The 25,677-nt window shown below is 38.8% G+C and overlaps 7 protein-coding genes across 7 annotated transcripts; 4 read left to right on the top strand and 3 right to left on the bottom strand.

Moving 5' to 3' along the window:
• Nucleotides 1-323: 323 nt before the first annotated feature.
• On the top strand, nucleotides 324-1,597 carry LOC149385768 (Late embryogenesis abundant (LEA) hydroxyproline-rich glycoprotein family). Its single transcript, XM_089626986.1, has one exon. It carries the CDS (start codon nucleotides 551-553, stop codon nucleotides 1,322-1,324), a length of 774 nt encoding a protein of 257 aa, XP_089483112.1. The 5' UTR covers nucleotides 324-550; the 3' UTR covers nucleotides 1,325-1,597.
• A 5,312-nt stretch (nucleotides 1,598-6,909) lies between these two features.
• On the top strand, nucleotides 6,910-11,755 carry HSP60-3A (heat shock protein 60-3A). Its single transcript, XM_089626075.1, has 17 exons — nucleotides 6,910-7,058; nucleotides 7,198-7,317; nucleotides 7,443-7,602; nucleotides 7,890-8,065; nucleotides 8,177-8,272; nucleotides 8,390-8,494; nucleotides 8,616-8,702; nucleotides 8,801-8,890; nucleotides 9,400-9,480; nucleotides 9,566-9,634; nucleotides 9,720-9,797; nucleotides 9,888-9,983; nucleotides 10,506-10,605; nucleotides 10,719-10,822; nucleotides 10,929-11,034; nucleotides 11,111-11,189; nucleotides 11,281-11,755. Exons 1-17 carry the CDS (start codon nucleotides 7,002-7,004, stop codon nucleotides 11,387-11,389), a joined length of 1,713 nt encoding a protein of 570 aa, XP_089482201.1. The 5' UTR covers nucleotides 6,910-7,001; the 3' UTR covers nucleotides 11,390-11,755.
• Nucleotides 11,756-12,082: 327 nt separating this feature from the next.
• LOC149385766 (Pentatricopeptide repeat (PPR-like) superfamily protein) lies at nucleotides 12,083-14,429 on the top strand. Its single transcript, XM_089625081.1, has one exon. The coding sequence runs from the start codon at nucleotides 12,130-12,132 to the stop codon at nucleotides 14,188-14,190; it is 2,061 nt and encodes a 686-aa protein (XP_089481207.1). The 5' UTR covers nucleotides 12,083-12,129; the 3' UTR covers nucleotides 14,191-14,429.
• Nucleotides 14,297-15,379, bottom strand: LOC149385765 (LOB domain-containing protein 4-like). Its single transcript, XM_089625082.1, has 2 exons — nucleotides 14,671-15,379; nucleotides 14,297-14,488 (listed from the first exon to the last, which is right to left on the bottom strand). The coding sequence occupies exons 1-2, from the start codon at nucleotides 15,177-15,179 to the stop codon at nucleotides 14,356-14,358; spliced, it is 642 nt and encodes a 213-aa protein (XP_089481208.1). The 5' UTR covers nucleotides 15,180-15,379; the 3' UTR covers nucleotides 14,297-14,355.
• Nucleotides 15,380-17,672: 2,293 nt separating this feature from the next.
• On the bottom strand, nucleotides 17,673-19,087 carry LOC149385764 (mediator of RNA polymerase II transcription subunit 9-like). Its single transcript, XM_089625083.1, has 5 exons — nucleotides 18,749-19,087; nucleotides 18,603-18,665; nucleotides 18,436-18,516; nucleotides 18,042-18,100; nucleotides 17,673-17,946 (listed from the first exon to the last, which is right to left on the bottom strand). The coding sequence occupies exons 1-5, from the start codon at nucleotides 19,016-19,018 to the stop codon at nucleotides 17,889-17,891; spliced, it is 531 nt and encodes a 176-aa protein (XP_089481209.1). The 5' UTR covers nucleotides 19,019-19,087; the 3' UTR covers nucleotides 17,673-17,888.
• Nucleotides 19,088-19,754: 667 nt separating this feature from the next.
• On the top strand, nucleotides 19,755-20,214 carry LOC149385763 (uncharacterized). Its single transcript, XM_089625084.1, has one exon. The coding sequence runs from the start codon at nucleotides 19,765-19,767 to the stop codon at nucleotides 19,954-19,956; it is 192 nt and encodes a 63-aa protein (XP_089481210.1). The 5' UTR covers nucleotides 19,755-19,764; the 3' UTR covers nucleotides 19,957-20,214.
• Nucleotides 20,071-24,695, bottom strand: BGAL17 (beta-galactosidase 17). The gene is made up of 19 exons (XM_089625080.1): nucleotides 24,396-24,695; nucleotides 24,157-24,264; nucleotides 23,869-24,064; nucleotides 23,674-23,762; nucleotides 23,458-23,538; nucleotides 23,285-23,379; nucleotides 23,101-23,165; nucleotides 22,648-22,738; nucleotides 22,455-22,572; nucleotides 22,268-22,363; nucleotides 22,108-22,156; nucleotides 21,838-22,016; nucleotides 21,678-21,755; nucleotides 21,415-21,564; nucleotides 21,181-21,231; nucleotides 20,784-20,952; nucleotides 20,549-20,691; nucleotides 20,404-20,469; nucleotides 20,071-20,316 (listed from the first exon to the last, which is right to left on the bottom strand). Exons 1-19 carry the CDS (start codon nucleotides 24,624-24,626, stop codon nucleotides 20,212-20,214), a joined length of 2,160 nt encoding a protein of 719 aa, XP_089481206.1. The 5' UTR covers nucleotides 24,627-24,695; the 3' UTR covers nucleotides 20,071-20,211.
• Nucleotides 24,696-25,677: the final 982 nt, after the last annotated feature.

Genomic DNA, 25,677 nt, shown 5'->3' with positions numbered 1-25,677 from the left:
ACATTACATATATTACTATACTCTATACTATAGTAAAACAAAACAATCCATAATAAATTTATCAAAGTCACGCACATATATTATGCACTCGGCTTAGAGAGAGAAGAGAAAAAATTCATGAAAGTACAAAGTAACATCAATATGAACCTTTCACTTCTAAAACGTAATCATTATTATTACCCAAAATAAAAAAGCAAATTCCATAAAGGTTTATTAATATATATATGAGGTACACAGTTTTGGTCATATAGTATGACTCATACTCACACTCACCCATCACGCGCTAAAATAAAGTAGAGAAATCGGTCATATTTACAAATTATGAAAATGCAACGCAACCAAACAAACAGCCTTTAAGCGTAGCTGTCCTCTCTCTTTCTCTCTAAAACACCCAAACACCAACTCTCTTTCTTCTTTCACAGCTCTCTTCTCTCTCTTTCTCGCTTCTTTCCTTCACACAATATAACCACTCTCATCTCAATTATCCTCTCTAATCAAAATCCCCTCTCTCTCACCAATCCCTAACCCTAAGAAACCAAAACTATCCACGATGACCGACAGGGTCTATCCGTCGGCGAAGCCAGCGCCGCCGCCGGGATCCATCGCCGCCGGCGGAAACGCAAACCCCGCGTTCCCGGCGACGAAGGCTCAGCTCTACAGCAACGCCCGGCCGGCGTACCGCCCTCAGGCTCGGCACCGCCGCGGCGGACGGTGCTGTTCCTGCTGCCTCTGGACCACGGTGGCGATTCTCGTCGTAATCCTCCTCGTCGGACTCGCCGGAGTCGCCTTCTACCTAATCTACCGACCTCAGCGACCTTCCTTCTCCGTCACCTCTCTCAAGCTCTCGTACCTCAACCTCTCTTCCTCCTCTCAGCTCTCGTCTCGCTTCGATGTCTCGCTCACCGCTCGGAATCCTAACAAGAACCTCGTGTACCTTTACTCTCCGATCTCCATCAAGGTCCTCTCCGGCGCCGGAGTTTCGCTCGCCGAAGGTGCGATTCCCGCTTTCTCTCACCCGAAGCGGAACACCACGGCACTGAAATCGCAGATCTCGTCTTCGAAGCGGACGCTGGAGAAACCGGAGGCCACCGGACTTAGGACCAGTATGAGGAGCAAGGCTGGGGTTCCGATTCAGGTGAGGATGGAGACGAAGGTACGAGCTAAGGTCGGATCGCTGAAGACGCCGAGGATCGGAGTCAGAGTTTCGTGTAACGGAATTAGGGCTACTGTACCGACCGGGAAGACTCCGGCGACGGCGTCGACTGCGAATGCCAAGTGTAAGGTTGATATCAGGGTTAAGATCTGGAAATGGACTATTTCATGATGGTGAGTAGTAGAAGAAGAAGAAAAGAAAGACAAATAGAAGGAAAAGAAAATTCAAAGGTGTTTGTTGTTGCGAGTGAAGAGTTTTTTTTTTTTTTTTTTGCAAGCTTTTACTCTTTTTTTTTTTTTTTTCCTTTTTAACTTGTGATATTATTATTGTGTTATACTTTTGTTTGATATTTTGACGTGTTTATTGTTTTTTTTTCTTTGATTTTTTTTGTAAATTGATGAAGATATATTGTTGATTTGGAATTTATTGTATTATTAGAGAGGATTTGTTGGTCGCTAATTGCTATTACATATATTATATATATTTGATTTCCAAATTTAAAATTCTTCTTAACACAATATGTCCTGTAAGTTTAATTGTTTTTTTAAATAAATAAATAAGAGTTAGAATAGATTATCTCCTTTGTATAAATTTTTATTTATGTATTATTTTTCATTCATTTGGATTCGATTTTTATTTTGTCAATAGATGTGGATAATCATTTGCATAGTTTTCAGCACTCAACTCATTGGAACTTGAAACATGAACGTCGTCGGCCGTATGAGTTTTTTCGCTGACGTAAACGTAAGGGAATATATTATTGTCTCAATATTTACAGAATTCTTGATTTTCCGCTGGTTCTTTATCCTATTCCTAGTCTTTAAAGTCGTCTAAAATTGAAGCTAATGCGAGTTTAAAGTTTAAACTATTAAATGTGGTCTTAAAAAGTGTGTATATATATATATTTGAGTCTATGAGATAATTGTCTCGTCAACTTTGAGTAGATTTAGAGTAATGTTTATTTCAGTCAGCATATTGTGCTGAAATATTTTTTGAGCAAAAAATAAAGTTTGTGCTGAAATATTTCTTTTATCATATATGTAAATGCAGTTTTTTGCGGCTCTTTTACGAAGTGTCCATGGACATTATGTTATTGACGCCTTTTTTTCGTTTGGTATAGTCTTTCACAAAACATGAGAATAATAAAATAAAATAAAAGGATGGCTCTATTAACAAATTTAGTTTTCGCATTTTGCTTAATTGAAAAAAATAATAATATGCCGCTTGAATTTGTGCAAAAGATTTTATTATTATCCAGTTGTCGGTGGGGGTATTTTTGGTGGGCAATAATTTATTATGGATGTGCATGAAGTAGGACCGTTACCCAAAATGAATTTTATTGGTGAAAATTATTCTTCTGGTGAACATGACTTTACAAAACATGTGTAGCACTTAGTTTTCTTTCCGCCAATCAAGACGCAGTGCCATGTGATAACGTGCATGTGAGCAAACTATAGTATTTTTTTTTGCAATAAGCTACATAACATAGGTTAGCTATAGGGTATTTGTGGATGCAGCCAGAAATGAAATGAAATTGTAAATTAAGAGAGGTTAATATGCAAACAGAATAAAAATAAAGAGGTTAATTTACACTTTTTAAGGTTAAAAAAAAAAAAAAGAGTTAAAACTAACAAAAAGTATTAAAACAAAAATTTGAGGGGGTTATAGTCTCTCTTGGCGTTGCATACGAGTTATAGAAAGATCTTATAGTTATGCCAAAACTTTTCCAAAGAGGAAAAACAACAACCCACAGCCAAATAAAAAACTGACAGCGGAAAGAAAAAAGCGCGAAAATGAAAAAGCCCATTCGCAATAGCCCAAGTGAAAAACCAAGCTTTCCCCTCGGACAAGGCCTCACCATTTATCTCACGGGCCATACGCCCAAAAGCCCACCCGAGAGTCTACTCGACCAACGTGCCACGGCTTCACAAAGGGATCTCGCCCAAAATAGACTTCCCACCTCGTGACAGCTGCGCATCTGGTTCCAGGAAAAGACCTTCTCGCTCGTAGGCTTAGCTTCTCGCTCGGCCTATTAAGAGATCACTCTCGCCCAACACGAAAGCTTTTGGCCCGCGAGCCCAGACTCTCGCCCTTGCGCCCAAAAGAGCATTTCACCGAATGCGAGGGCTTCCCGCCCGCGACCAGCCTTTCAAGAGCTTCTCGTCAAACACGATAGTTTCCCGCCCGCGTGCCCGGCCTCTCGCTCACGTACCCAAAGGAGTTTCTCGGACGAAGAACAAACTCCTATTTCGAGAGGAGTGTTCTCGCCCGAGGACCCAATCTTCTCACCTAATGGCCCAACAACTTGCCCAATGACCCATTTCTCGCCCACCACAATGGCAACTTGCCCAGAAGAGCTTCCATACTCGCCCTTCACCAAATCCACTCGCCGAAAAGCATCCCATCACTAATCATGGTCAGTTACGACCGGGGCCCACAAATTAACCCAAGTCTTATCAACACAACACCCCAAAACACTATAAATAACACCTCATTCACTCACTTTGAGATCTCTCTCTCTCTCTCTCTCTCTCTCTCTCTCACTCAATGCAAAACTATGCCAAAATCTATACTCATATAATTTATTTCACTCAATTACACTTGAGACAGCAAAGAACAATTAGATCAAGGTCCATCTCCTCTCATTGTCACCAAGACTAATGTTAAGCGCCAGAGAGTGCGTCAGGGGAAAAAAAACCTTCGTGCCCTAATAGTTCACTCTTCTCTCTTTTTCTAGGAAGCAATAACGAAGAGCTCACTTCCGGCAAGAAGTTGACACGAGGAGTCAACGCCACCAGCACTCTTAGATCTCTCCCTAGAATCGTTGGTTAAGTGACGTTTCGGGTTTAAGACCTAAAGTGTTCTCTCTCTCTCACATCTTCAAAAGTAGTTAACTTTTTCATTGATTGTGATTCAAAGGCTATCTCGGGACTATTGGTTATTCGGGTTTACACTCTAATCTTCTTCGAGCTCATCAAAGTCCACCAAAACAATCCAAGGCCCTCTAAACAGAACACGTGTCAAGGCCCACTCCTGTTAGGAATATTGCCCACTAGAAGATGATGATTACTAAATAAGATAAGAAGTTACTTTATTAGCATCATATGATTAGTGGGTTGAGGTCTGATAACATTCAGAATCAATAACAACGGTCATCCATAGTCTCCATATCAAACTGAATCGCATTATGGGCATCCGAGATCAGACGATGAACTAAAACTTGGTCGATGACTGATATGCGCCAGGAAAGCCTTATCTAAAGTCATATATGTGGAACATGAGTGAGGGTTGATCACTCAGTGGGAGCATTATACACTTGCAGAAGGTGTACGACCTGGACAAACTTTGGTTTGGATAGATGCGTCGTTTAAGGACCGTTACGATGCACTAGCCGAGGCCGCTTATGATGGTCACAGTGACACTTGATCTAATATCCTGAAGTAATCATGGACTTCTAGATCATGTTACCGACTTCTTTGACTCACCACGTTAAAGGCTAGTTATACGCTGATCAAATAAGTGTCTTGGGAAGTCAAGACATGATTGTAGAAGAAAAAGTTTTACAGATACGGAATCCAGCCTTCCTGAAAGAAGGTTAATGTTCTCTCACCTAAGGGTTGATTCCAGAACCGATTGATTGTGCACACTTCCGAAGTTGGCTTACGTTCGATTGAATCTTTCGCTGGGGAAGCAACGATGCTTAGGGCTTGTATGTAACGAGAAAAGTATAACGGAACAAATTGATCTATCTTGATACGGGCATAACCTAGAGGGTCATGATCACGTACTGACTAAATCAGTTGACACTCGTTACGGTGAGTAAATATAATTCTAGTATCAAAGTTGGGTTCAGTCATGGATTACACGGTGAAGTATTGAAAGGGACTGGACAATTTGATTAGAAAAGAAAGAGGAATATTTTGTCTTTTATCGAGATTGTTAAGCTTCTACTACTAGGTTCATCGTCCCCGATTCGGCTTCGATAAAGGTGGATAAGAACGTTAATATAATAGTATGTATTATTATTATAATCTCACTTACTGTAATAGTTATTGACAACATTAATTCGAAAAAAGGTATTTTGGGAATTAAATATATATTTATAGTAAAGCTGTTTATTTATTGCTAGATCAAGTAAATGAACTTATTATTTATTGTTGGACAAGTAAATAAGTGTTTAATGGGCTTAAATCTATTGGGCCTTGAAAAAGCAAAAAATCGCCTACCCCCTGCGGTGTTGGACGTTTTTTGCACTGGTGTGGTAACCAGTATTTTTTCTGTTTTTCTGTTCCTAAAATATAGGAGATATATTTTCCTATATTCTCTCATAATATTTAGGCTAAATATTAGGAGGATATTTAGGAGAAAATCTAGGAGAATATATTTTCCTAGATTTTCTCAATAGCAAAATATTTTATACTGTTGTATAAAATAAAATCCTAGATACTGATCTGACTTATGAGAGAAAAAATAGGATTCATTTGTTGAGATCCAATGGCTAAGATTTAATCCACTAGTGTGAACACAATAAAATGAAATAATATGTTTTAGAATATTCTGGAATATTCTATAAAGATACATTTTAAACTGCTATAAATAGAGGGTTGATGTGAATCAAAATTTAACCTAATGGCCAAGGAATTTCGTGGCCTCTCTCCCATGAATGTGCCAACCTAATTCATCTAGTCTTTCCACTAGGAATTGCTTCAATTCCGTTCTTGGAAATAAGAGAGAAAGATCGGAAACACCCCGTTTTCAGATCTAGTGAGATATAACGAGGCCCACTCTTTTATCTTATCTTCCTCGAAGATTACGTTTCGGAAGACTTTGGTGTCATCACATCGAGTCCTTGAAGGAGGAGTTCCAGATCTGATCGTGTGGAGGGTTGTACGTTCAAGACGAAGACGGATTGTGAAAACTTTCGGTTCGTGAACCAAAAACTGTAAGTTTTCTTAAACTCGTCTTTTATCTTATATGGTTGTTTGATGAAGTTTCTTATGATTAATTAATTAAATAATCTAGATCTTGTTTAATAACCATGTTAATAATTAGCTCTCACTTATGTTAAATATGATTTTCATCAAACATAATGGATCTATTTTTTGAAGATCTCGGCGCCACAAATCCGTAGGATTTGGAATCAATCAATTTCGAGTTCATATGAGATATATATGGATTTTTGAAGTTTTTATGAAAAAATGTAGGAAAGAAAGTATGACAGAAAAAATGACGAATTCAAAACCAAGAGAGATAAAATGGCGAATTTAAAAAACTAAAATCATAAAAATAATTTTTATTAGCTATCACTTATGCCACCTAGGCTGTTTAGCTATTTTTTTCAAAAGTTTGCAAACGTTTGATATTTCCAAAACATGAATATTTTTGTTAGCTATTAAACTACAGTGCACATTTTATTATTTAATTTTAATTTTAGGCTATTTTACTTAAAAAATTGGAAATTTAGAAGTTAGGGTACTGGTTTGGATTTGATTCGGTTTTTCTTGTATAAGAGTTAATATCAATGAAAGGGAGATTTGTAACACTGTTATCCATTTCATGGTATAATTTCGTTATTTTAGTTAAAAAGATAGTATAAAATCGATATTTTTGAAAATCAAAGGTTAAATTCGACATTTAACTAAAACACAGGGTTTATATGCGTTATTTTCCTTGTTTCTATCTAAAGCCTAAAATAAACGACGTCGTTTAAGTTGGAGCCTTAAACCCTACAAATCAAGATTTTTTTTTTTTTTTTTTGCTTGTAAAACCCAGAAAATTCCGAACTCTTCTTTTTCTTCTTCTTGAACCTTTTGTCTGAGAAGTCTGTGTATTGTGATCCTCGATAATCATGTACCGTATAGCTTCCAAATTGGCTTCTTCTTCATCTTCCTCTTCCCGCAAACTGGTAATCACTTCAATTATTTCTCATGTATTCCTCTCCCATCGCATTTCTCTCTTCGTCGCCACAATAACACTGCGATTAGTCCAATGAGAAATACTCAACAGACTGACTTTCTGTTTCCTTTCTTGGTGGTTGGTATAAGATCTATGGCAGCAGGAATTACATGGCGAAAGATATCGGATTCGGAGTCGGAGCTCGCGCGGCAATGCTGCAAGGCGTCACTGAGGTCGCCGATGCCGTCAAAGTCACCATGGGCCCAAAGGTGTCCTCTTTTCATCCTTTTTTTTTGTATCCTCGGGTCCAATTCACAGTGCCAGTCCCTAAATGTCTGGATTTAGAAAGATGGCTGGTTTTGAGTACTTTTTGTTTCTTCTTGTTCTTCTTCAGGGTCGTCATGTGATTATAGACACGAATCGCGGGATTCCGAAAATAACGAAAGACGGGGTCACCGTCGCCAGAAGCATCACGTTCAAGGACAGCTATAAGAATGTCGGCGCAGAGCTCGTGAAACAGGTCGCTAAAGCCACTAACAATGGTGCTGGAGATGGTAAACTACTAATTACTCTCTCTCTCTCTCTCTCTCTCTCTCTCTCTCTCTCTCTCTCTCTCTCTCTCTCTCTTCACTTGGATGTAAAGCTATCAGGGTAGTTCTGAGTATAGCTCTGTTAAGTATCATGGATTTCCATTTCAAAACCTATCATCAATAAAAGGAATAATCCATGTCCTAGTCGTAAAACCTTGTGCAATTTATCTGTGTCTTACTGCTTTTGAGTTTATTGCAAAAAAAAAGAAGAAGAAGTTAAGTAAGAAGATATGAGTTGATTGTGGTTTCAGGTACCACTTCCGCAACAGTTCTAACGCAGGCAATACTGGTAGAAGGTTGCAAATCGATCGCTGCCGGGACTAATGTGATGGATTTGCGAACCGGTATCAACTTGGCGGTCGATGCCATTGTTACGGATCTGAAAAGTAGAGCTGTGATGATAAGTACTCCGGAAGAAATTACTCAGGTCACGAATAATATTAGGACAACCTATTTTTCGAGTCCTCCTTCCTCAATTTCTTGTGTCTGCAATGGAGAGTGAAAATATTGTAGTCGTTTGTATGTATGCACTGATTAGGTGGCCACTATTTCTGCAAACGGTGAGCGTGAGATCGGAGAGATGATCGCGAGAGCAATGGAGAAAGTTGGAAAGGAAGGGGTTATCACTGTGGCTGTGAGAATCTTTCACCTTTTTTTTTTTTTTTTTTTTTTTTTCTCTTCTGTGCGATGTTTATGTTTCGTTAACCTGGCAGGATTCTGATTTTTCTTTTGTTAATTTGGATAATTCCAGGATGGTAACACGTTAGATAATGAGTTAGAAGTGGTGGAAGGAATGAAACTGGCGAGAGGCTATATTTCTCCTTACTTTGTTACCGATGAGAAGACCCAAAAATGTGTATGTCTTTTTTAGTATGTACAAGTGTATGGATTGTGTTATAAAAACCTGTCCTATTTGTGATGTGTTACTTCCGTAATTTTATAGTACATCATTTTATTTGCCTCGAACAACTTCACAGGAACTCGATAACCCATTGATCCTCATTTGCGAGAAGAAAGTTTCAGACATGAAATCGCTTGTTCGAATCTTGGAGTTGGCTGTGAAGGTATTTCTCGTGTCCACCGAAGAGGAATCTCCGATTTAATTATATATTGGGTCGAGCTCATTCCTCTGATATGTTGGTATTTTTTTTATGGTACACAGCACCGCAGACCATTACTTGTTGTGGCCGAGGACGTTGAAAGCGAGCCACTATCTATGCTTATACTTAACAAGCATCACTCCGGTCTTAAGGTGATGATCTGTCCAAGCTTTTTCTTTTTCTCGTTCGGATTTTTTAAGATTATGTGACGCCTTTATTAATTTGAGCCATGTTGTGGATAGGCTTTTGTTGTGTACTCTATCTCTCTCTCTCTCTCACTCTCTCAAATAGAAACAAAAGTGCATGTGTATGCATATGGGATATGCACTTGCAAGTGTAATCTGGACTTTGGGCAATGAAATAATGACCTAATTGTTTAGGGGAAGAAATACGTGTAGAATGTGGTCTATAAATATAGATACGAGCTAGTCTATGGATAAAGATAAGAGTTGGTCTATAAATAAAGGTAGGAGATTATTTTTAGGGGGAAATGAATCAGTTGGTTAAGTCTTGGCCTTTTAGGAGGGTTTCGGGTCTCTCAGATACTTGATTATCTTTAATTATCTTCTCATTTATCAATACATTTAAAAGATTGTCATTTTACATAAAGTGGAATACTTTCAGAGATTTAAGGACTCCATTTTTTTTGGCATATGTGTAGGTTTGTGCTATCAAAGCTCCTGGTTTTGGAGAAAACAGAAAGGCTAATATATCCGATCTTTCAATTTTCACCGGAGCAGAGGTAATTCATTTAAGTTTTATAGATCCACTGTTTAGTGTCGTATGCCGTGCAAGTTCTTACATGAACACATGCATGTAATGTATAGCTTATCAGTGAAGATCGTGGATTAACTCTCGACAAAGTCCAACTTGAAATGCTTGGGACTGCCAAAAAGGTATGTATCCAATAACCCTGTAATTACACGATTTTCTTCTTCATTAAGAAATGTGACATGAAGATGGCTACTATACACTATACAGGTCACTGTCTCGGTTGATGATACGATCATTCTACATGGAGGCGGGGATAAGAAGCTGATCGAAGAAAGATGTGGAGAGGTATGTTCATGGACAGCCATATAGATTTCTTGTCCAGGTTAATTTGGTTTTGTTTTCCTATGTTTAGCTTGTTTTGTTGTGGTTATCCAGCTAAGAGCGGCAATGGATGATAGTGATGCTTTGTTTGACAAAGAAAAAGCTCAAGAGCGGCTAGCGAAGTTATCCGGTGGTGTGGCGGTTTTCAAGGTATACTTTATATTTGAATTTAGGTTTTCTAGCGCAAATAATCACCGAACTAGGTTTTGGTCCCTAAATTAATATTTGATCGAAGTGGTCCTCAAGCTATAGCTTTTGTGGCATTTTACTCTTAAATTTTTTTTATTCTAATTTATGAAATCCAATACCTGCACAACTAAAAAAGTTATTTACAAACTTGAAACTTGCTTATAATTTTATAAAGCACTATTAAAAAGAAAAGAAAAAAAAAATTCAAAATTGTTTTAACTTCTAGTAAGTTTGTGCTAGAATATAGTTTTTTGTTTCATAAAATTAACAAGTTACTTAATTTGAGAAGTATAATTTGGTTCGTAAAATGATTAAAAATGCCTACAATATCAATAGTTTTAGGACTATTTTGCTATATTTGTTGTTTAGGTGACCAAAATACCAGTCATACAATCGTTTGTGGACATTAAAGCTTAAAAACCTTGAGTTTAATCATCGTAATAGCTCTCAAACTCTTATTTATAATGGGATAACGGGATCCAGGTAGGCGGGGCCAGTGAATCAGAGGTTGGGGAAAGGAAAGATAGGGTCACAGATGCCCTAAATGCCACAAGGGCTGCCGTGGAAGAGGGCATCGTACCAGGTTAATTTTTCTTTTAAAATAAAAATTAAAACCTTAGTTTTTTTGCATAAGAAATGAATGTCTTGTCATTCTGATAATATTAAAAAAGAAGTGTTTATTTTGGGTTCGATTAGGTGGTGGTGTTGCTCTGTTGTATGCCTCAAAAGCCTTACAGAATCTTCAGACTCGAAACGAAGACCAAAAACGAGGCGTAGAGATAATCAAGAGTGCCATTAAGGTTTTTTCTTTTTCCCGCTCTTTTACGGATTTTTCTAATCGGGCTTCCATAGTTTGCTGAATTCTACCCGCTAAACGGTTCTATTTAATTTGCGTGCTTAATTAAGGCGCCCACGTTCACCATAGTCAATAATGCCGGTTTTGATGGCGCGTTAGTTCTTGGCAAACTGTTGGAACAGGATGATCATAATCTTGGTTATGATGCCGCAAAAGGTATGTTTTATATTTATATTTATATTGATTTATTATTATTATCCAATACCGATGATTGGCGATTTCAATTGAGCAGGCGAGTATGTTGACATGGTCAAAGCTGGAATCATAGACCCTCTGAAAGTTGCGAGAACGGCCTTGGTTGATGCAGCCAGGTAAAAAAAAAAAAGATTTAAATACACTAACCGATGCTGCGGATCTATTTTTTTTTTATTATTTTTTATAAAATTGTTTGCTTTAAAACAGTGTCTCGATGCTGTTGACAACAACTGAGGCGGCTGTAGTAGAGTCGGCGGAGGATGAGAAACCTCCCAGTCGAGTGCCCGATATGGATGACATGGATTTATACCAATAACAACAATAATAAAAATTTATTATTGTTGTTATAATAGAAATGAGTTTTGATCGACATAACATACCTTGTTTGTGCTCGTTCTTCTTGAGGCCATGGAATACTTGATCAAAACAAAAAGTTAAAATGTTGAAAATTGACTGATTTTTTGGTGTTTTCTACTTGTAATAATCGTCAACTTGCATTACAAGTAAATGTAGACATTTGTTACTAATCAAAGAGAACTTAATTGAAACATTTGTTACTAATTTTTTCAACTTATGTGATTGGAAGATGGCAGAAGTAATAGTACTGAAATATTTGTATTAATTAATTATCTTGTTCTTAAACACTGTATAAATTAGTTATCAAATGTTCATCAATTAAGAATGTCTAGTTACTATTTTATTTGTTATATAATAATTTGTTTCCCTATAAAAACATGATATTATTACGTACAACATTTAAATATAAAGAATATTACATTATAACTGCAGAGATTTAGATAGATGGTTAACACCGTTCTGCTTATCTTTTTTTTTTCTCTAGCGATTACTCGTACAAAGTTTAGAAGGCAAAATATATATATATATATATATATATACACATATTGTTTGGCCGCAATACGAAATAAGAGTATTTTTCTAAAGTTGATTCACCGACTCATATATATTTAGCTTTTCGTAACATAGAAGTCATTTCTTTTCTTCCGAGAAGAAGCCGTTATCAAACAAGCCTTGGGTTACAAGTCACATTCACACTAAATGCTAAGGCTCAAAGTTTCACTGTATAAGCCTCGGCGTTTACATCGCTCACTCTCAACCGCCATTAATTTCCAGAGCCATGACTTTCCACAACATGCCGATAAACAAGTTCTTGATTTCTTCGACTCTCTTCTCAGAACCTGCAATTCCACAAAACCATGCAGACAAATTCACGCCCAAATCCTCGTCACAGGCTCTCACCGCTCACCCTTCTTGGCCTCTCGCCTCGTCGCCGTTTATTCCAATCTCGGCACCGTTAGCGAATCCAAGAGAGTCTTCGACGCTTTCCCAATTGAGATCGTCAGTTCAAACAGACTCCTGTGGAACGCGATCGTCAGAGCTCACGTGACTCACGCGTTTTATGAGAAAGCACTCCAGCTGTTCGACGAAATGCTCAGACTAAGAGTTTTCCCTGACGGCTTCACTTTTCCACTGGCCGTCAAAGCGTGCTCGTTCGTCGGCGATTTCGGCACGTGCAAGACGGTACATGGACACGTCATCAAGATGGGTTATCAGAACAGCTTGCACTCGGCGAACGAGCTGATTGGAATGTATGGCAAGTTGGGTCGGATGAACGAAGCCCGCAAGGTGTTCGACAGAATGCCGAGCAGAAGCCAGGTCTCCTGGAACACGATTATCTCGGGCTACGCGTTTAACCAGGACAGCAACGGAGCTAGAGAGGCGTTCTCGAGGATGGGATCGGAAGGGTTCGAGCCCAACCCGGTGACGTGGACCTCGCTATTGTCGAGCCATGCTCGGTGCGGTCGGTCCAAAGACTGCGTCGAGATATTCGGCTCGATGACGAGGTCGGTCGGTCCAACCGCCGAGTCGCTCGCTGTAATGCTCTCCGTTTGTGCCGATTCCGATTTCTCCAGCGCCGGGAAGACGATCCACGGCTACGTGATCAAAGGCGGGTTCGAACGATACTCGTTCGCCAAGAACGCGCTGATCAACATGTACGGAAAATCCGGAGACATCGAGAGCGCCGAGAGGTCGTTCTCGGAGATGGCCGCCGGGACGAAGACCCTCGTGAGCTGGAATGCGATGATATCGTCTTACTCCGAGTCCGGACTCTGCAGCAAGGCCTTCGAGCTTTTCGCAGAGATGACAAAGAACAGCAATAATCCGAGACCGAATATCGTGACATGGAGCGCGATCGTCGCCGGTTTCGCCTCCGCCGGAAGAACCCTAGAGGCTCTAAATCTCTTCCGTGCAATGCAAGCAAAGAGGGTAACGGCCAATTCCGTGACCATTTGCACTGTTCTCTCCGCGTGCGCCGAATCAGCCGCGCTGAGGCTCGGCCGGGAAGTCCACGGCCACACCATAAGAGCCGAGATCGACAAAAGCACCCTCGTCGGAAACGCCCTGATCAACATGTACGCGAAATCGGGGAGCCTCGAGGAATGTGGCCTCGTCTTCGAGGGCAGCGAAAACAAGGACGCGGTGACGTGGAACTCGATGATCTCCGCTTACGGGACCCACGGCCTCGGCCGGGAAGCCCTCGGAATCTTCAACCGGATGACCGAATCCGGGCTCGACCCCGACGACGTGACCTTCGTCTCGGTTCTCTCGGCCTGTAGTCACTCGGGGCTCGTCTCCGAGGGCCGGTCCGTGTTCGAAAAAATTCCCGATCCTCGGCCCGAGCACTACGCTTGCCTCGTTGACCTATTGGGCCGGGCCGGGCTCTTCGGCGAGGCGGGTCTGGTGGCGAAAAAGATAAAGCCCAACGGCTATGTTTGGACGGCCCTGTTGAACGGGAGAGTCGAAATGGCAGAGGAGGCGGTTCCCGAGGGTTTGGGTTTGGGTTCGGGCGGTTTTGCGCTTCTTTCGAACGTTTACGCGGCCGAGGGGAAATGGGAAGAGTCGGCGGGGATTAGGGTTTCGGCGAGGTCAAAGGGCGTGAAGAAGACTCCGGGGCTGAGCTGGATCCAAGTCAAGAACGAGGTCCACGCGTTCTCCGCCGGGGATTTCGACGGTTCGGATCGTCTCACCCGAGTTCTCCGAGAGTTGCACGGCCTCGATGTTGATGAAGTCGACATGGACAACGGATATAGAGATTGATTGAAAATCTCATAAATCATATGGAGTTATTGATGATTTGATTTATTATTACAGAAGGAGATATAGAGAGAAAGACAACTTTATGAACTAAAAAGAAGAAAAAAAAAAAGGTCTGATTAACATAGCATTAATATCCATATGTGTAATGTATAAAAATATTTATTTTCAAGTGCTACAATCAGCAAGGGAGAAATAATTCGCGGCGTCTCTGAAACCACCGTCGCCGGCGCCGGAGCCGTCGTCTTCTTGGATCGAGAAACTCTCTTCCTTCAAAACCACATCTTCAGCGCCGCCATTGCTGCACCAAATAAACAAACATTCTTATCAATGCCAAACAAAATTAAAAAACAATTATTAGGACAAAATCATGACCCAATAAAATAATTCCACTACATTCGATATAATCTACCAAACTTGTTATCCCAACCAGAGCACATAAATTAAAAATAAAAAATAAAAAAATTCGGTAAGAGGAGTGACCTGGGAGAAACGTGATCGGAGAGGACCCAAGAGGAGAGAAGAAGATCGTCGGGATTATTCAGAAACGACGACGAAGACGACGCGTTGGTCGCAGAATTCGCTCTGAGAATCGCGAGGTGGTGATTCAGTGACTGCAAATGAGCAGTGGCCAAATCGAGCTGAAGCTGCAAATCCCTAATAATCCGGTAACAACCTCCGACGGGATCGGAAGCCCTAGCGTCGGACTGAAATATAATCGATCGCATCGCGTGCTCTCTGGCCGTGGGATCGTCGAGGCTCCGAATGACTTTCGTGATGTTGCTGACTCCGAAGAGCCTGTGCGCGTTCAGGAATTGCCTCTGCCTCTCGTGAGGAAAGTACGGCGCGAGAGGACAGTCCGCCGCGCATTTCCGGCGCTGGTATTTGCACGCCGCGCAGGCCTGAGAGGAAGACGACGACGACGACGAAGAGGTTGACGATGGCGTCGCTGATATCGAGGAAGACGATGGTGAGGCTGTCGATTTTATCATCGCCTTTTTTTATAAATATAAATGTCTTATTATATGGTTTTTTTTTTTGGGTGGGAGAGATATCGGATGCGTTGCCGTCGGGTGTGGATGCTTCCTTTTATTTTTGAATGTTCATAGCTTCTTTGTTGTTGTTCTTGTTATTGTGTGTATAGTATATAAATATATACTCCTTGTTTTTCTGTGAGAGAGAGAGAGAGAGAGAGAGATTCTGTTAGAGGGATGGGGGTTCTAATATTAGAAATTTGGAATTACGTGACTTTTTGGAAATGATTTTATTTTGTTAAAATGGGTGAGTTTTTAGTGAGATCTGTTAAATTTAGGAAATTGAATTAATGGAGGATGTTTAATGGCCGCTAATATTTTAGGCTTGTTTTCGAAAGCAGTATGCGTATAAAAATAAAATAAAAAAACAAATTTGAATTGATTGCTGGGATTTCTTTTTTGACTTTTTCTCCATCTTGGGAGGGTTTGTTTTTCTTATCATCCTTTCTTCATTGTTTATCTGTTTAGTTATAATTTACTTTTTTTTTTATTTACGTGGCATTTTATTATACGATATTTGTCTAGTTACTCATGATATAAAATTGTATTTGAGTAGCATTGTAGGCAATTCTTCTTCTAAAAGAATTCTCGTTTATATTATATATATATATATATATATATATATATATATATATATATATATATATATATATGTATAGGTTCCAAAACAGAAAATAAAGTATTGATTTCGCTAGTTGTAGATAATAATATGGTTTGTAGAAAGACCGGAATGCAAATGAAAATTTAACTTTGTCTTGGAATGAGTATTATATATACCACATTATCTTCACGCGTTTCTCATTCTTAAATACCAAACAAACTAAAAAATCTAACGTTTGGATTCTGGAATGGTATTTCTTCATGAAATAGTTTATTGTCAAAGCCAATAATGATTTGAGCATAAGTTTGTTCGTCGACATTGTAGCGCAACTGTGCATTTGTCAATTTTCTATACGACTCCTCGAGTTATTATCGGAAAGAAAATTAGTAATTTGTTACGAATCTTTAATAGTTATCTCCTTGTATTTTGTCAATTATCTCTAAATAATATATCATGTGTATCTATAAAAATAATAACTTCAATAAGACGTGGAAGATAATTCAGTCACAAATTTAGATATTAATTAATCACAACTACTGATACCAAAAATCATATGTACAGCGGAATAATTTATTTTTATGAGGATGATGATTATTAGCATTTGTTAAGTAATTTAATAATAGAACGAATTTGTAAAGTCAACAGTGAAGTGAAATCTGTGTCGTAATTATATTCTACCCATTACTTTTATTCTGCCACGTATGACGATGATATTACTATTAACAACAACAAATCAAGAAGCAACTCAAAAGGTCATATAAGTCGATGTTTTATTATTAAGATGATCTTTGAGATCCTAAGACAAAATAAACATATCGCAACTTCTTTCCTCAATAAAAGGCAAACCTACTTGCAAAGATATTGATACAAATGTAACAAATCTGTGCATAAAAATGAGTATTGTTTCAATACAAATAAATGAACACCAATACACTTCACTATATTCATATATTTATGGCGTGGATTATTAAAGGGGAAAATGGACTATTAACAATTCCAAAACAAAGATAATGAAAATTGATGCTATATCAAACCAATCCAAAAACATTATGCTTCTAAAGGGTCTAATTGTTGCCACCGTGGACCAATGGTACATTATCATTAAGCCACATTAGCAAGGCTCGGAGACTTGTACACAGTTCAAATCGTTAGTTAGTTAAGAGAGCTACAGAGATCTTGAGTGAGAGAGGGAAAGAATTCTTGATATGAGGATTATCCAGAGGCTTGTTCATCCATGATTGAAGTTCTTCATCAGAGTTTTGTATTCTCTTCAATTGATTGCTTGATAGTGGTTCAGAAATAGGGTCTCTCACGACATGACTTGGATTATGATCCGTTTAAATCTGAACCAATGATAAAAATCACTGTGCATTTTATATCTCTGCTCTTGGCGCCTTTGGGGCATCCTTCATTACTTGTGCATAAAGTTATTGTTGGTTTTTTGTTTTGATTCATTCCAACCGTGTGTTTTTTAATTATATATCTCTAACAATCACAAATCACAATATATATCTCAGAGAAAAAATAAATACCCCAATAGATAGGCGCTAACCAAAAAAAAAAAAAAAAAAAAAAAAAAAACCCCACCAAGTCTCAATCAAGTATGGTTGGGTTAGAAGAAGGGAGACTTTCAAGAACTAGAAAATACTTCACTGCAGTCATAAAACAAATTTTCGTTGACAATTCAAGAAGACTATGGATTATCCGATCACAAAAGCAACTTGAGACTATATTTGGAACATGGATTTACGACGGAAAACGAAAATTAAAAAAAAAAAAAAAAAAAAAAACTGTGACGGTAAATCATAATCCTCTATTGCAGGGAAAAGAGCTACACACTGAGAACAAAATTCCTTCAAGTGATCGAATTTAATTTAACTTCCATTTTCCCAACAAACATGAGTATTCACAATTCCCCACATAATTTATTTCCCTTGATTTTTCCTCATTTCAAATCACACAAGAAATATACAGCGGATTCTCATATTTTTTGCCTTAGATTTTCAATGTTCCAAACATACCCTCAGAGCAGTTCCTCTCGTTCACTGACGAAACAGCAGGCATATCTATGGTTCAGACTTCACGAGTTCGTTAATGGCTGTTCGATACTTGATATTCATATCCCTGAGACCAAACACCATACTCAAAACCCATGTATTGTATGTATGTATGTAATTATGTAACACAGAGAAGAAAGTGAAGCAGCCTCAACTATATACCTTCTTTGGTTCAACATCTGCTCAGTCTCCTCTACCTTTCGCTTCTGTCCTTCTACCGTCTAAAGCCACCCAGATAATAATAAATAAATAAAAAAAAACATTATCCAAAATTGTTCAACCATATATTAACTACCTTTTCATGTCTAGATGACTTTGTTTCCATACAGAACTCCAATGATACAGCTTAAAACATATGTACAAGTATAGTACATCTTTACATATTTAAAATTTGCAGTCCCGTATGAAAAAAACAGTAATGAATCTTACATTAACGATCTTTACTTTTGTGTGTCTTTGTTTTTTTTTTATTTATATAAGTTAATATGCAATAATATATTACATATAATAACAGCAGCAAAATAATTTCTCATAGTTTTTTTATTCCAAAACTCACCACGGACTTGGAGGTAATGGATCCAGCAATGGAGTTCAACAGTTGCTGGCATTTCTCAAAGTGGCTGGTGACGTCATTGATCTTCAATTCGAAAACCCTAACTCAGTCGCCGGAAAATACAAAAAAAACGACGAAATTGAAAGAGAAAACAAAGGAAGCGGCGATACCAGAGCGTCTAATTGGGGATCTCTATTCCCGCTCTCGGTTGCCTCGGCCAATTTCTCCACGAACTGTGCGCATTGAATTAACGAATGGTCAGAAAATGAATGTCTCGAGAGAGAGAGAGAGAGAGGATTTGGGGGATTAGGGTTACGGGGAGAAGATGGAAGTGAGAGGCGAGAGATTGGTGTTGTTGTTGTTTCTGTTGCTGTTGTTGTTGTTGTTGAAGAAGAAGACGTTGTTGCTGTTGATACAGCTGTTGCGATTGTGGAGATTGAAATTGTTGTTGTTGTTGTTGTTGTTGTTGCTGTTGAGGTTGAAGGAGGTACAAGTGATCCTGATTGGACGGCGTAGAGGTGTTACTGTGGGACTGCACGTTCGGTACCATTTCCCAGTTTCCTACTCCGACGAACGGATTATCCATTTCTTTCTTCTTCTTCTACGCTCTCTCTCTCTGTCTCTCTGGGGAGGCTTTTTACGTCTGTAATTTGCGTCGTTTTCGGTTTAAGTCGTCGATTACGATATTATTGTCGTTTTCCTTTATATTCCCGTGTTTGTCGTCTTCAGGTTTTTAATATGGGCCTGGCGGGCTCTGCGAAATTTTTCTCGCCTCACGAGCACGACGTCGTTTGAGTTTCATCGTACATACAAAGAAGCTCTTCGAACTAAAAAAAAAAAAAAAATCACAGAGACTGATTCATAGTTTCCGAGGGAGAGAGAGAGGCGAAAGGATTTCGAATTACTTCTGCAAGTTACCAACGAACGAAAACCCAAGCTTTATCTCTGTGATTGAGGTTCGTTCCAATACTATGGTTGATTTTCTCTTGTTTGTTTACGCTTTGATTTTGATTGCTGGTGATCGAGTATTATTAAACTTATAGAGCACAACTAATCTGAGTACTATCTTCATCTGGGTATCTAAAACTCAACTCATTTTCACCTGCATCTCTTAGTTTTACGGTAAATAGATAGGACGTTTTGAGTTCTAAAGTATAAAAAGAGAGCAAATACAAAAGCTTGGTGTTGAAACATTAATACACCAAAAATTGCAAATTAGTGGTAGCAATTCCTTATGTACTAGCATACTTGGTGTATAGAGTAGAAGTTCAAAACGCCATTTTTTGTAGTTATAACATATTATATTTCCTTGGATTTGAAGGAAACAAAAGAATGGAAATAAAACCGACGGTTGCGTTAAGAGCCATACTTGTCGGAGGAATCGCTGCATTTGCTAAAATCGGTGCTGTCATGAAGGCCGCCGGCGGCGCCAAGATCGGTGTTGCGGCAGCCGCCATGACGGCCGCCGCCACCGCAGCCGTTTCTGGGTCCAAAGAAGAACATAAAGGCACCACCAATAAATAGATTTCACCCCCAGTTTTTATTTATCTTTCTTGGCACTCATTACCAATGTTGTACTAGAATAAACAGAAACCACAGAGTTGGTTTGCTTTGATTTTTTTTCTTCAAAGTGGTAATGCCGTGTTTTTCTATTCTGCTCATAAATACCAAGAGAAAGGAGACAAATCTGTGTCCGGTTTCCTTTCCTCTCTAGATTTGAATACAGACTGTACTGAAGTGAGAAAATGGATATTTGGTTTTTACTATTCTCTTTTGAATTTAGAGTTGTTGGATGTTTGGTTTGCTTGAGCCGCAAGTGAAGTCCGGCTGATCAACGAAGCTTACTGTGAGTTCGGGGTTCGGAGACTCCAGCTCAAATATTTCCTGCGCAGTTCAATGGGATCTAAGTTGTCACCATCAAGAAAATCTCCATATATAAATTGAGAAGGAAATTGAGCATTCAGTTCCTACCACTATATTATCCTTGGGCTTAAGGATCGGAGCAGGTACATAGAGATTGCATTGCGGTCCCGCAGACTGAAAAGAAGATAGGTGATTCTCGGGAGATAATATCATAACATATATACATATTACACGAGGAGTGAAATTTATGTACCGGCCAAAATCTTCCGATATTGAAACCGTTGATGACAGCAATTCCCTTTCCCCACCCATTCAACGATAGGAATGTGTCTTTAACTTGTCCGTTCTTAATGTAGAATCGACCCGTGTAAAATGCTGGTTCTTTTGAAGAAGTCACTGCATAACGGAATCGAATAGCTTATTAGGCTTAGATTGTGGCAATATATAGTTCAAATGATGTTCGAGAATGTGTATTTTGCGTCATATACCAGATTTCTCTTTCAACTTTTTGCGAGCTGATTTGTCGATCAATCCAGAATATGAAGCCTGAAGAATGGTGTTGGTTTTTGGACTCTCATTAAGGTTGACCAAGGGAATTTTATACATTTTCCACTTGTCAAGAATTTTCCCATCCAGATGAACTGAAGATAGAATACCCTGAAAAAAGACAACTATACCACTGTAAATTAATGTGATAGATTTTTTTGGATAGTTTAGTAGTACATGCTGGGACACGGAAAATAATTATCAGGAATTATGATTAAGACAAAATGTTTGCAAAATCTTGAGGCCCTTTATTAACTTCTTTGAATCCTGTAAGAAGTCGGGGTAATTCTGCTGTTGAACAGGTAAGATTTCAGTTTTGGTCTCAGAAAATGACTTTACCTTCCTATCGAATATGTATTGTCCATAATTTAGACGACCCATATTTTCCACCTGCAAGCAAATAAATTATGAAGTTATAAGCGACCCACGTCATGGAATTTAAAGCAGTAATTTTGAACAGAAAAAAATGTAACGCTTAGCTATATTTTTCTTTAACCACCTCTTAAGCTTTATATTTGGTTAGAACAAGTCTCAGGCCTCATTCAACTACCGATAAAGGATATATGATTATACCAATATAAATAAGCTGAGGCTTGAGCCACACTCTATATTTGGAAGGCTAAGGCCTTGGCTTGATTGTCTTTCGATCGTACCAACATAAATTGGCCGTCTACCAATATCTTCGGAGGAACAAGATAAAAGCACTTGAGCTCTGTCATGTACCTGCAACATTTGAACAAGATTAGTTTTTCTCTGTAAAAAAAATTCCTTATTGTTTTCCTGTCAATGTATGGAAAGGCATGAAGTGTTTTTAAGTTTCAAGGACACAGATCCACCTTTGTTATAGATAAAATTCTTGGGCTGTCTTTGTCTTTGATATGGTATTTAGTCGTGTACAGCAAGAATCCAAACATCTGTGAGGAAAATAAATTTACGAAGGAGAATGATATGTGAGTTGGATCATAAGAAAAAATTACAGTACTCTTCTATATGTACCTGTCCCACAGATTCCATTGGTAGTGGGTTTTCAGATTCGATAACCTCGAAACTATGAAGCATATCAAGTAAGTTTCCTTTCTTCAGCAAGCGGACTGATCCATATCCCATCCTCTCGTTATCAGATGGAACTGAAGGCAAGGATTCTTCGCTGTATCGCTCTATAACTCTCCGCAACTCTGAGAAAGTACAGATATGATGGACTTTTTGAGTACCGAAATTCAAAAATAAGATCCAGAATATTATGTCAACCCTGATGTTTGCCAATACCTCTAAACTTTGCATTGTGTATATTGCCCGTCTCTCTGATTGGGGCATCCTGATGAAAAGAAGACAAAAATTAGACTTTTGTTTTTGTTTGGTTCAATAGATTACTAATCAATCAACAAGTTAGAAAAAACGAAAACAGAGAAAAAAGAAAAAGCCTTACATAGTCGTAGGAAGTTAGATCTGGCTTGTAATCAGACTCAATTTCTCCAGAATTTGCTCCATTGTAAAATCCAAAGTTTGTCCCACCATGTGCCATCTATAATCTTAAACAAGACTTAGTCAAGCTCAAACCATTACAAGTGGTATCACTTATTAAAATACCATTCTGAAAGAATTGTGTAACATACATAAAGAACAGCAGACCCGTTCATCGCAAAAATCTTTTCCAGAGCAGAGGCTGTGAAATTTGCACCTGTTTGCGCATTCTTTTCCCACCAATGTGTAAGCCAACCGGTGTAGAACTCGCTGAAATAAAGCATTAGCGATCACTTCAAACTACTGTATATATACACACTGATACTTAGCTGTTCAGATTCTTACGCTGAAAGTGGCGGTGATTTTCCGGGAGTGTTGTATCTCTTTTGCATCTGAAATATTGGCCATGGGTTATCGCCAGTGGTGAAGTCAACCGCTACAAGTAGGAACAATAAGAGATAGACTATGGTTAAGATCAAAATTCAGGGATCATTTCTGATTTCTTTCGGAAAGAAACACAGATAGAAAAACATGGAAGGGTTTCTCTGGTCACAATGCTGTTCCCAACTATAAGCCAGTACACAATGAATGCCTCCTTCTGGCTCAGCTAGATCCAAATTACAGGTTATACTCTTATTGGACAAGTAATGGACTGTACTTATTTCAACTATATGTGAATAGCTTGGACTGTACTTATTTTAACTAGAAAGCAATAACAAAAGCGTGGAGCCACGTGAAACATAAATCAGAATGGTCAGTGAAAAAAGTAGCATAGATACTTAATAATCTGAACTTTACCAGTAAATACATCATTGCCTCTGATTGTTCCTTTTTCGAGATTATCCCTTGAATCTGTAGTATACCTGTAAGACCAAGTTTACATACATAACTTAGTACCAAGTTCTTAAGAGAAGGCGGTCACGACAAGGATTCCATGGACCAGGCCTAATAATTCAAAGTACATGAGTTTAAAATGTCTTACAAGATCACATCATCCCCAAGATGACGTTTCGCCAATTTGACAAGGTGACGAAGATAAGCCTTGTCACTTCCGTACGAACCGTATTCGTTCTCTATCTGCAATCCAGTTTTCAGTTTAACTTCACTTTAAACCACTCCACATCCAAGAAAGTGAAACCCCACCAACCCTCTTACCTGAACCATTACGATCGGGCCACCATTCTCATACAGAAGAGGAGCTATCTTCGGAAGCAGGACACCCCACCATTTTTCTACCTTAAATGGATTAACCGAAATCCTGCATTAGCATTATAAACACTTGAAGAAGAAAAAAAAAACACGATAAAGAAAGAAAGAAAAAATTGAGAATATAAATTAACCAGTCGATGCCCATAACATGAGAAAACCCACCAGCTGAAGGTAAGCATGGTCGGAGGATCTCAGTCTGAGAGCCGGCTCGATGGAGAGTAGCCAAGGAGGAAAACCCCCCATATCCCACTCTGCATCACAAAGGTAATGACTAAAATCTTAACCTAATCCATTTTTCGAATAAACTAAGAGGATAATTATAATAAAATTAATCTTATAGAATTTGACGTTCCAAACCTCCACATATGTACGGTCCAGGCCGGAGAAGAACAAGCAAGCCTTGCTTCTGGCAGTGCGTGAGAAACGACACTAAATCTGCGATTCCGTCGAAATTAAAGGTTCCGGCGACCGGTTCATGTAGATTCCAAGGGACATAAGTTTGAATGGCATTGAGTCCCAATGCCTTTGCTCTCAGTAACCTATCTTCCCAGTACTACCAAAATCACAGCGTATAATGTTTGTATAATCAGTTCACCAACAATCATTTTAAAGCCGCTATCATCACGATGATTGGCCAAAGAATACCTCGGGAAGAACTCGAAAGTAATGGATATCGCCGCCGATGATTCTAAACGGACGGCCGTCTTTCCAGAACTTGTCCTCTGAAATCTCGAACTTCCTAGAAGAACCAACCTGATGGTAGAAACACGGAAATGATTCAGCCTTGCGATCAGTGTGCCTATAACCTCGTCTTTGAAACACCTCTCAGTCCAAGTTCTACTCCAATTTTAGACTTCCAGTTAAAATTGAGAATCGGAACTTACAGCTTTCGGAGTAGGACGATGGTGATGGCGAGAGCGGGATGTTAGAGGAGGGACGAAGGAACCGAAAGCCACAATAGAGAGGAAGAAGAAGAAAAAGAAAACGACGACGAAGAAGAAGAGTCTGGGGGAGCTAAAATTGGCGGCCATTGAAGACCAATTGGAGGTTCGGTTCTGGTTCTTCTTCTTCTTCTTCGTCGTCGTCGTTGTCTTTGAGTTTATTGCTAATCTCATTCCCTTTATTTATTTATTTTTTTCTCGACTCGACTACCGTTTCACTTATGCAACCAAAGAGTTTTTTATGTAACCATTTGTTTTCTTTTTTTGAGGTTGATTGTAGTCAAATATGTCAAAAAAATTCAATAATACTTGAGTGCGCTCAACTGCGGTCGGATATGTAAAAAAAAATTAATGCCAAAATGTAGTTTTATTTTCATAAAAACATTCAGTTTTACAATAAAACGCTACTAATAAACAAAATACAACGAAATTGAAAAACACAATAACTTAACTGATTGGACATTTAAAGATGTCACCTGAGAACCACCGGAACATCAACATAAGATTAGACTATTTGAGATTTGTCAAAGCATCTCCTTATCTCGTAATTAGAATCGGAGATAAACTCTTAATTAAGGATGTCACTCACTCGAGCAACAACCAATCATACAATGACTTCTAACTTTCAATGGAGGATCATCTCCTCAAATCCAACCTTCGTAAATTAAGCGGCCCATCGCAGTGGGACCTCAAAGGCATGAAGCCGACAACCAACCAAAAATCTTCATCTTGAGTGTTACATGCATGAGATTTTAGGAAAAGCTCGGTAGAAGATCACGCAACAATGAGACAAAGATTCAGCTAATTAGGAACCAAATAAAAAACAAACCATTCAGAACTTAAATGTCCTAATGACAAAAAATAATCTAGATTAACCAACACAAGAAGCAAACTAGCTAGCAGCTTCAGCAATCAAGTAACTACTGAAAATAAACTCAACATATCCTCTACGAAAACTCATCCTCGAGAACAAGCAACAACATTCACCGAAACTCTGTAAGACACGGCAGACCAGAGCACAAGACTTTGGAGATGCAGAGAGGCGGGTAAAAAGGGCGGCCATAGAGACAACCAACCAAGTGATGATACATGACTGGAAATGATGTAGGTGTCGTGCGCGGAACATTTATTTAAGATTTTTTTTATACTAATTAAATCTTCAAATATTGTTGTGCATATTTATTTAATTAAGAGATTTTTTCTCTGCTATTGCTTTGCTTGGTGG

This window comes from Urtica dioica, chromosome 9, assembly GCF_054948205.1.
Source record: "Urtica dioica subsp. dioica isolate 48M chromosome 9, U.dioica_male_clone48M_v1_H2, whole genome shotgun sequence".
Classification (NCBI taxonomy): Eukaryota; Viridiplantae; Streptophyta; class Magnoliopsida; order Rosales; family Urticaceae; genus Urtica; species Urtica dioica.
The sequence above is the reverse complement of the archived record's forward strand: the minus strand, read 5'-3'. Positions and strand labels throughout refer to the sequence as shown.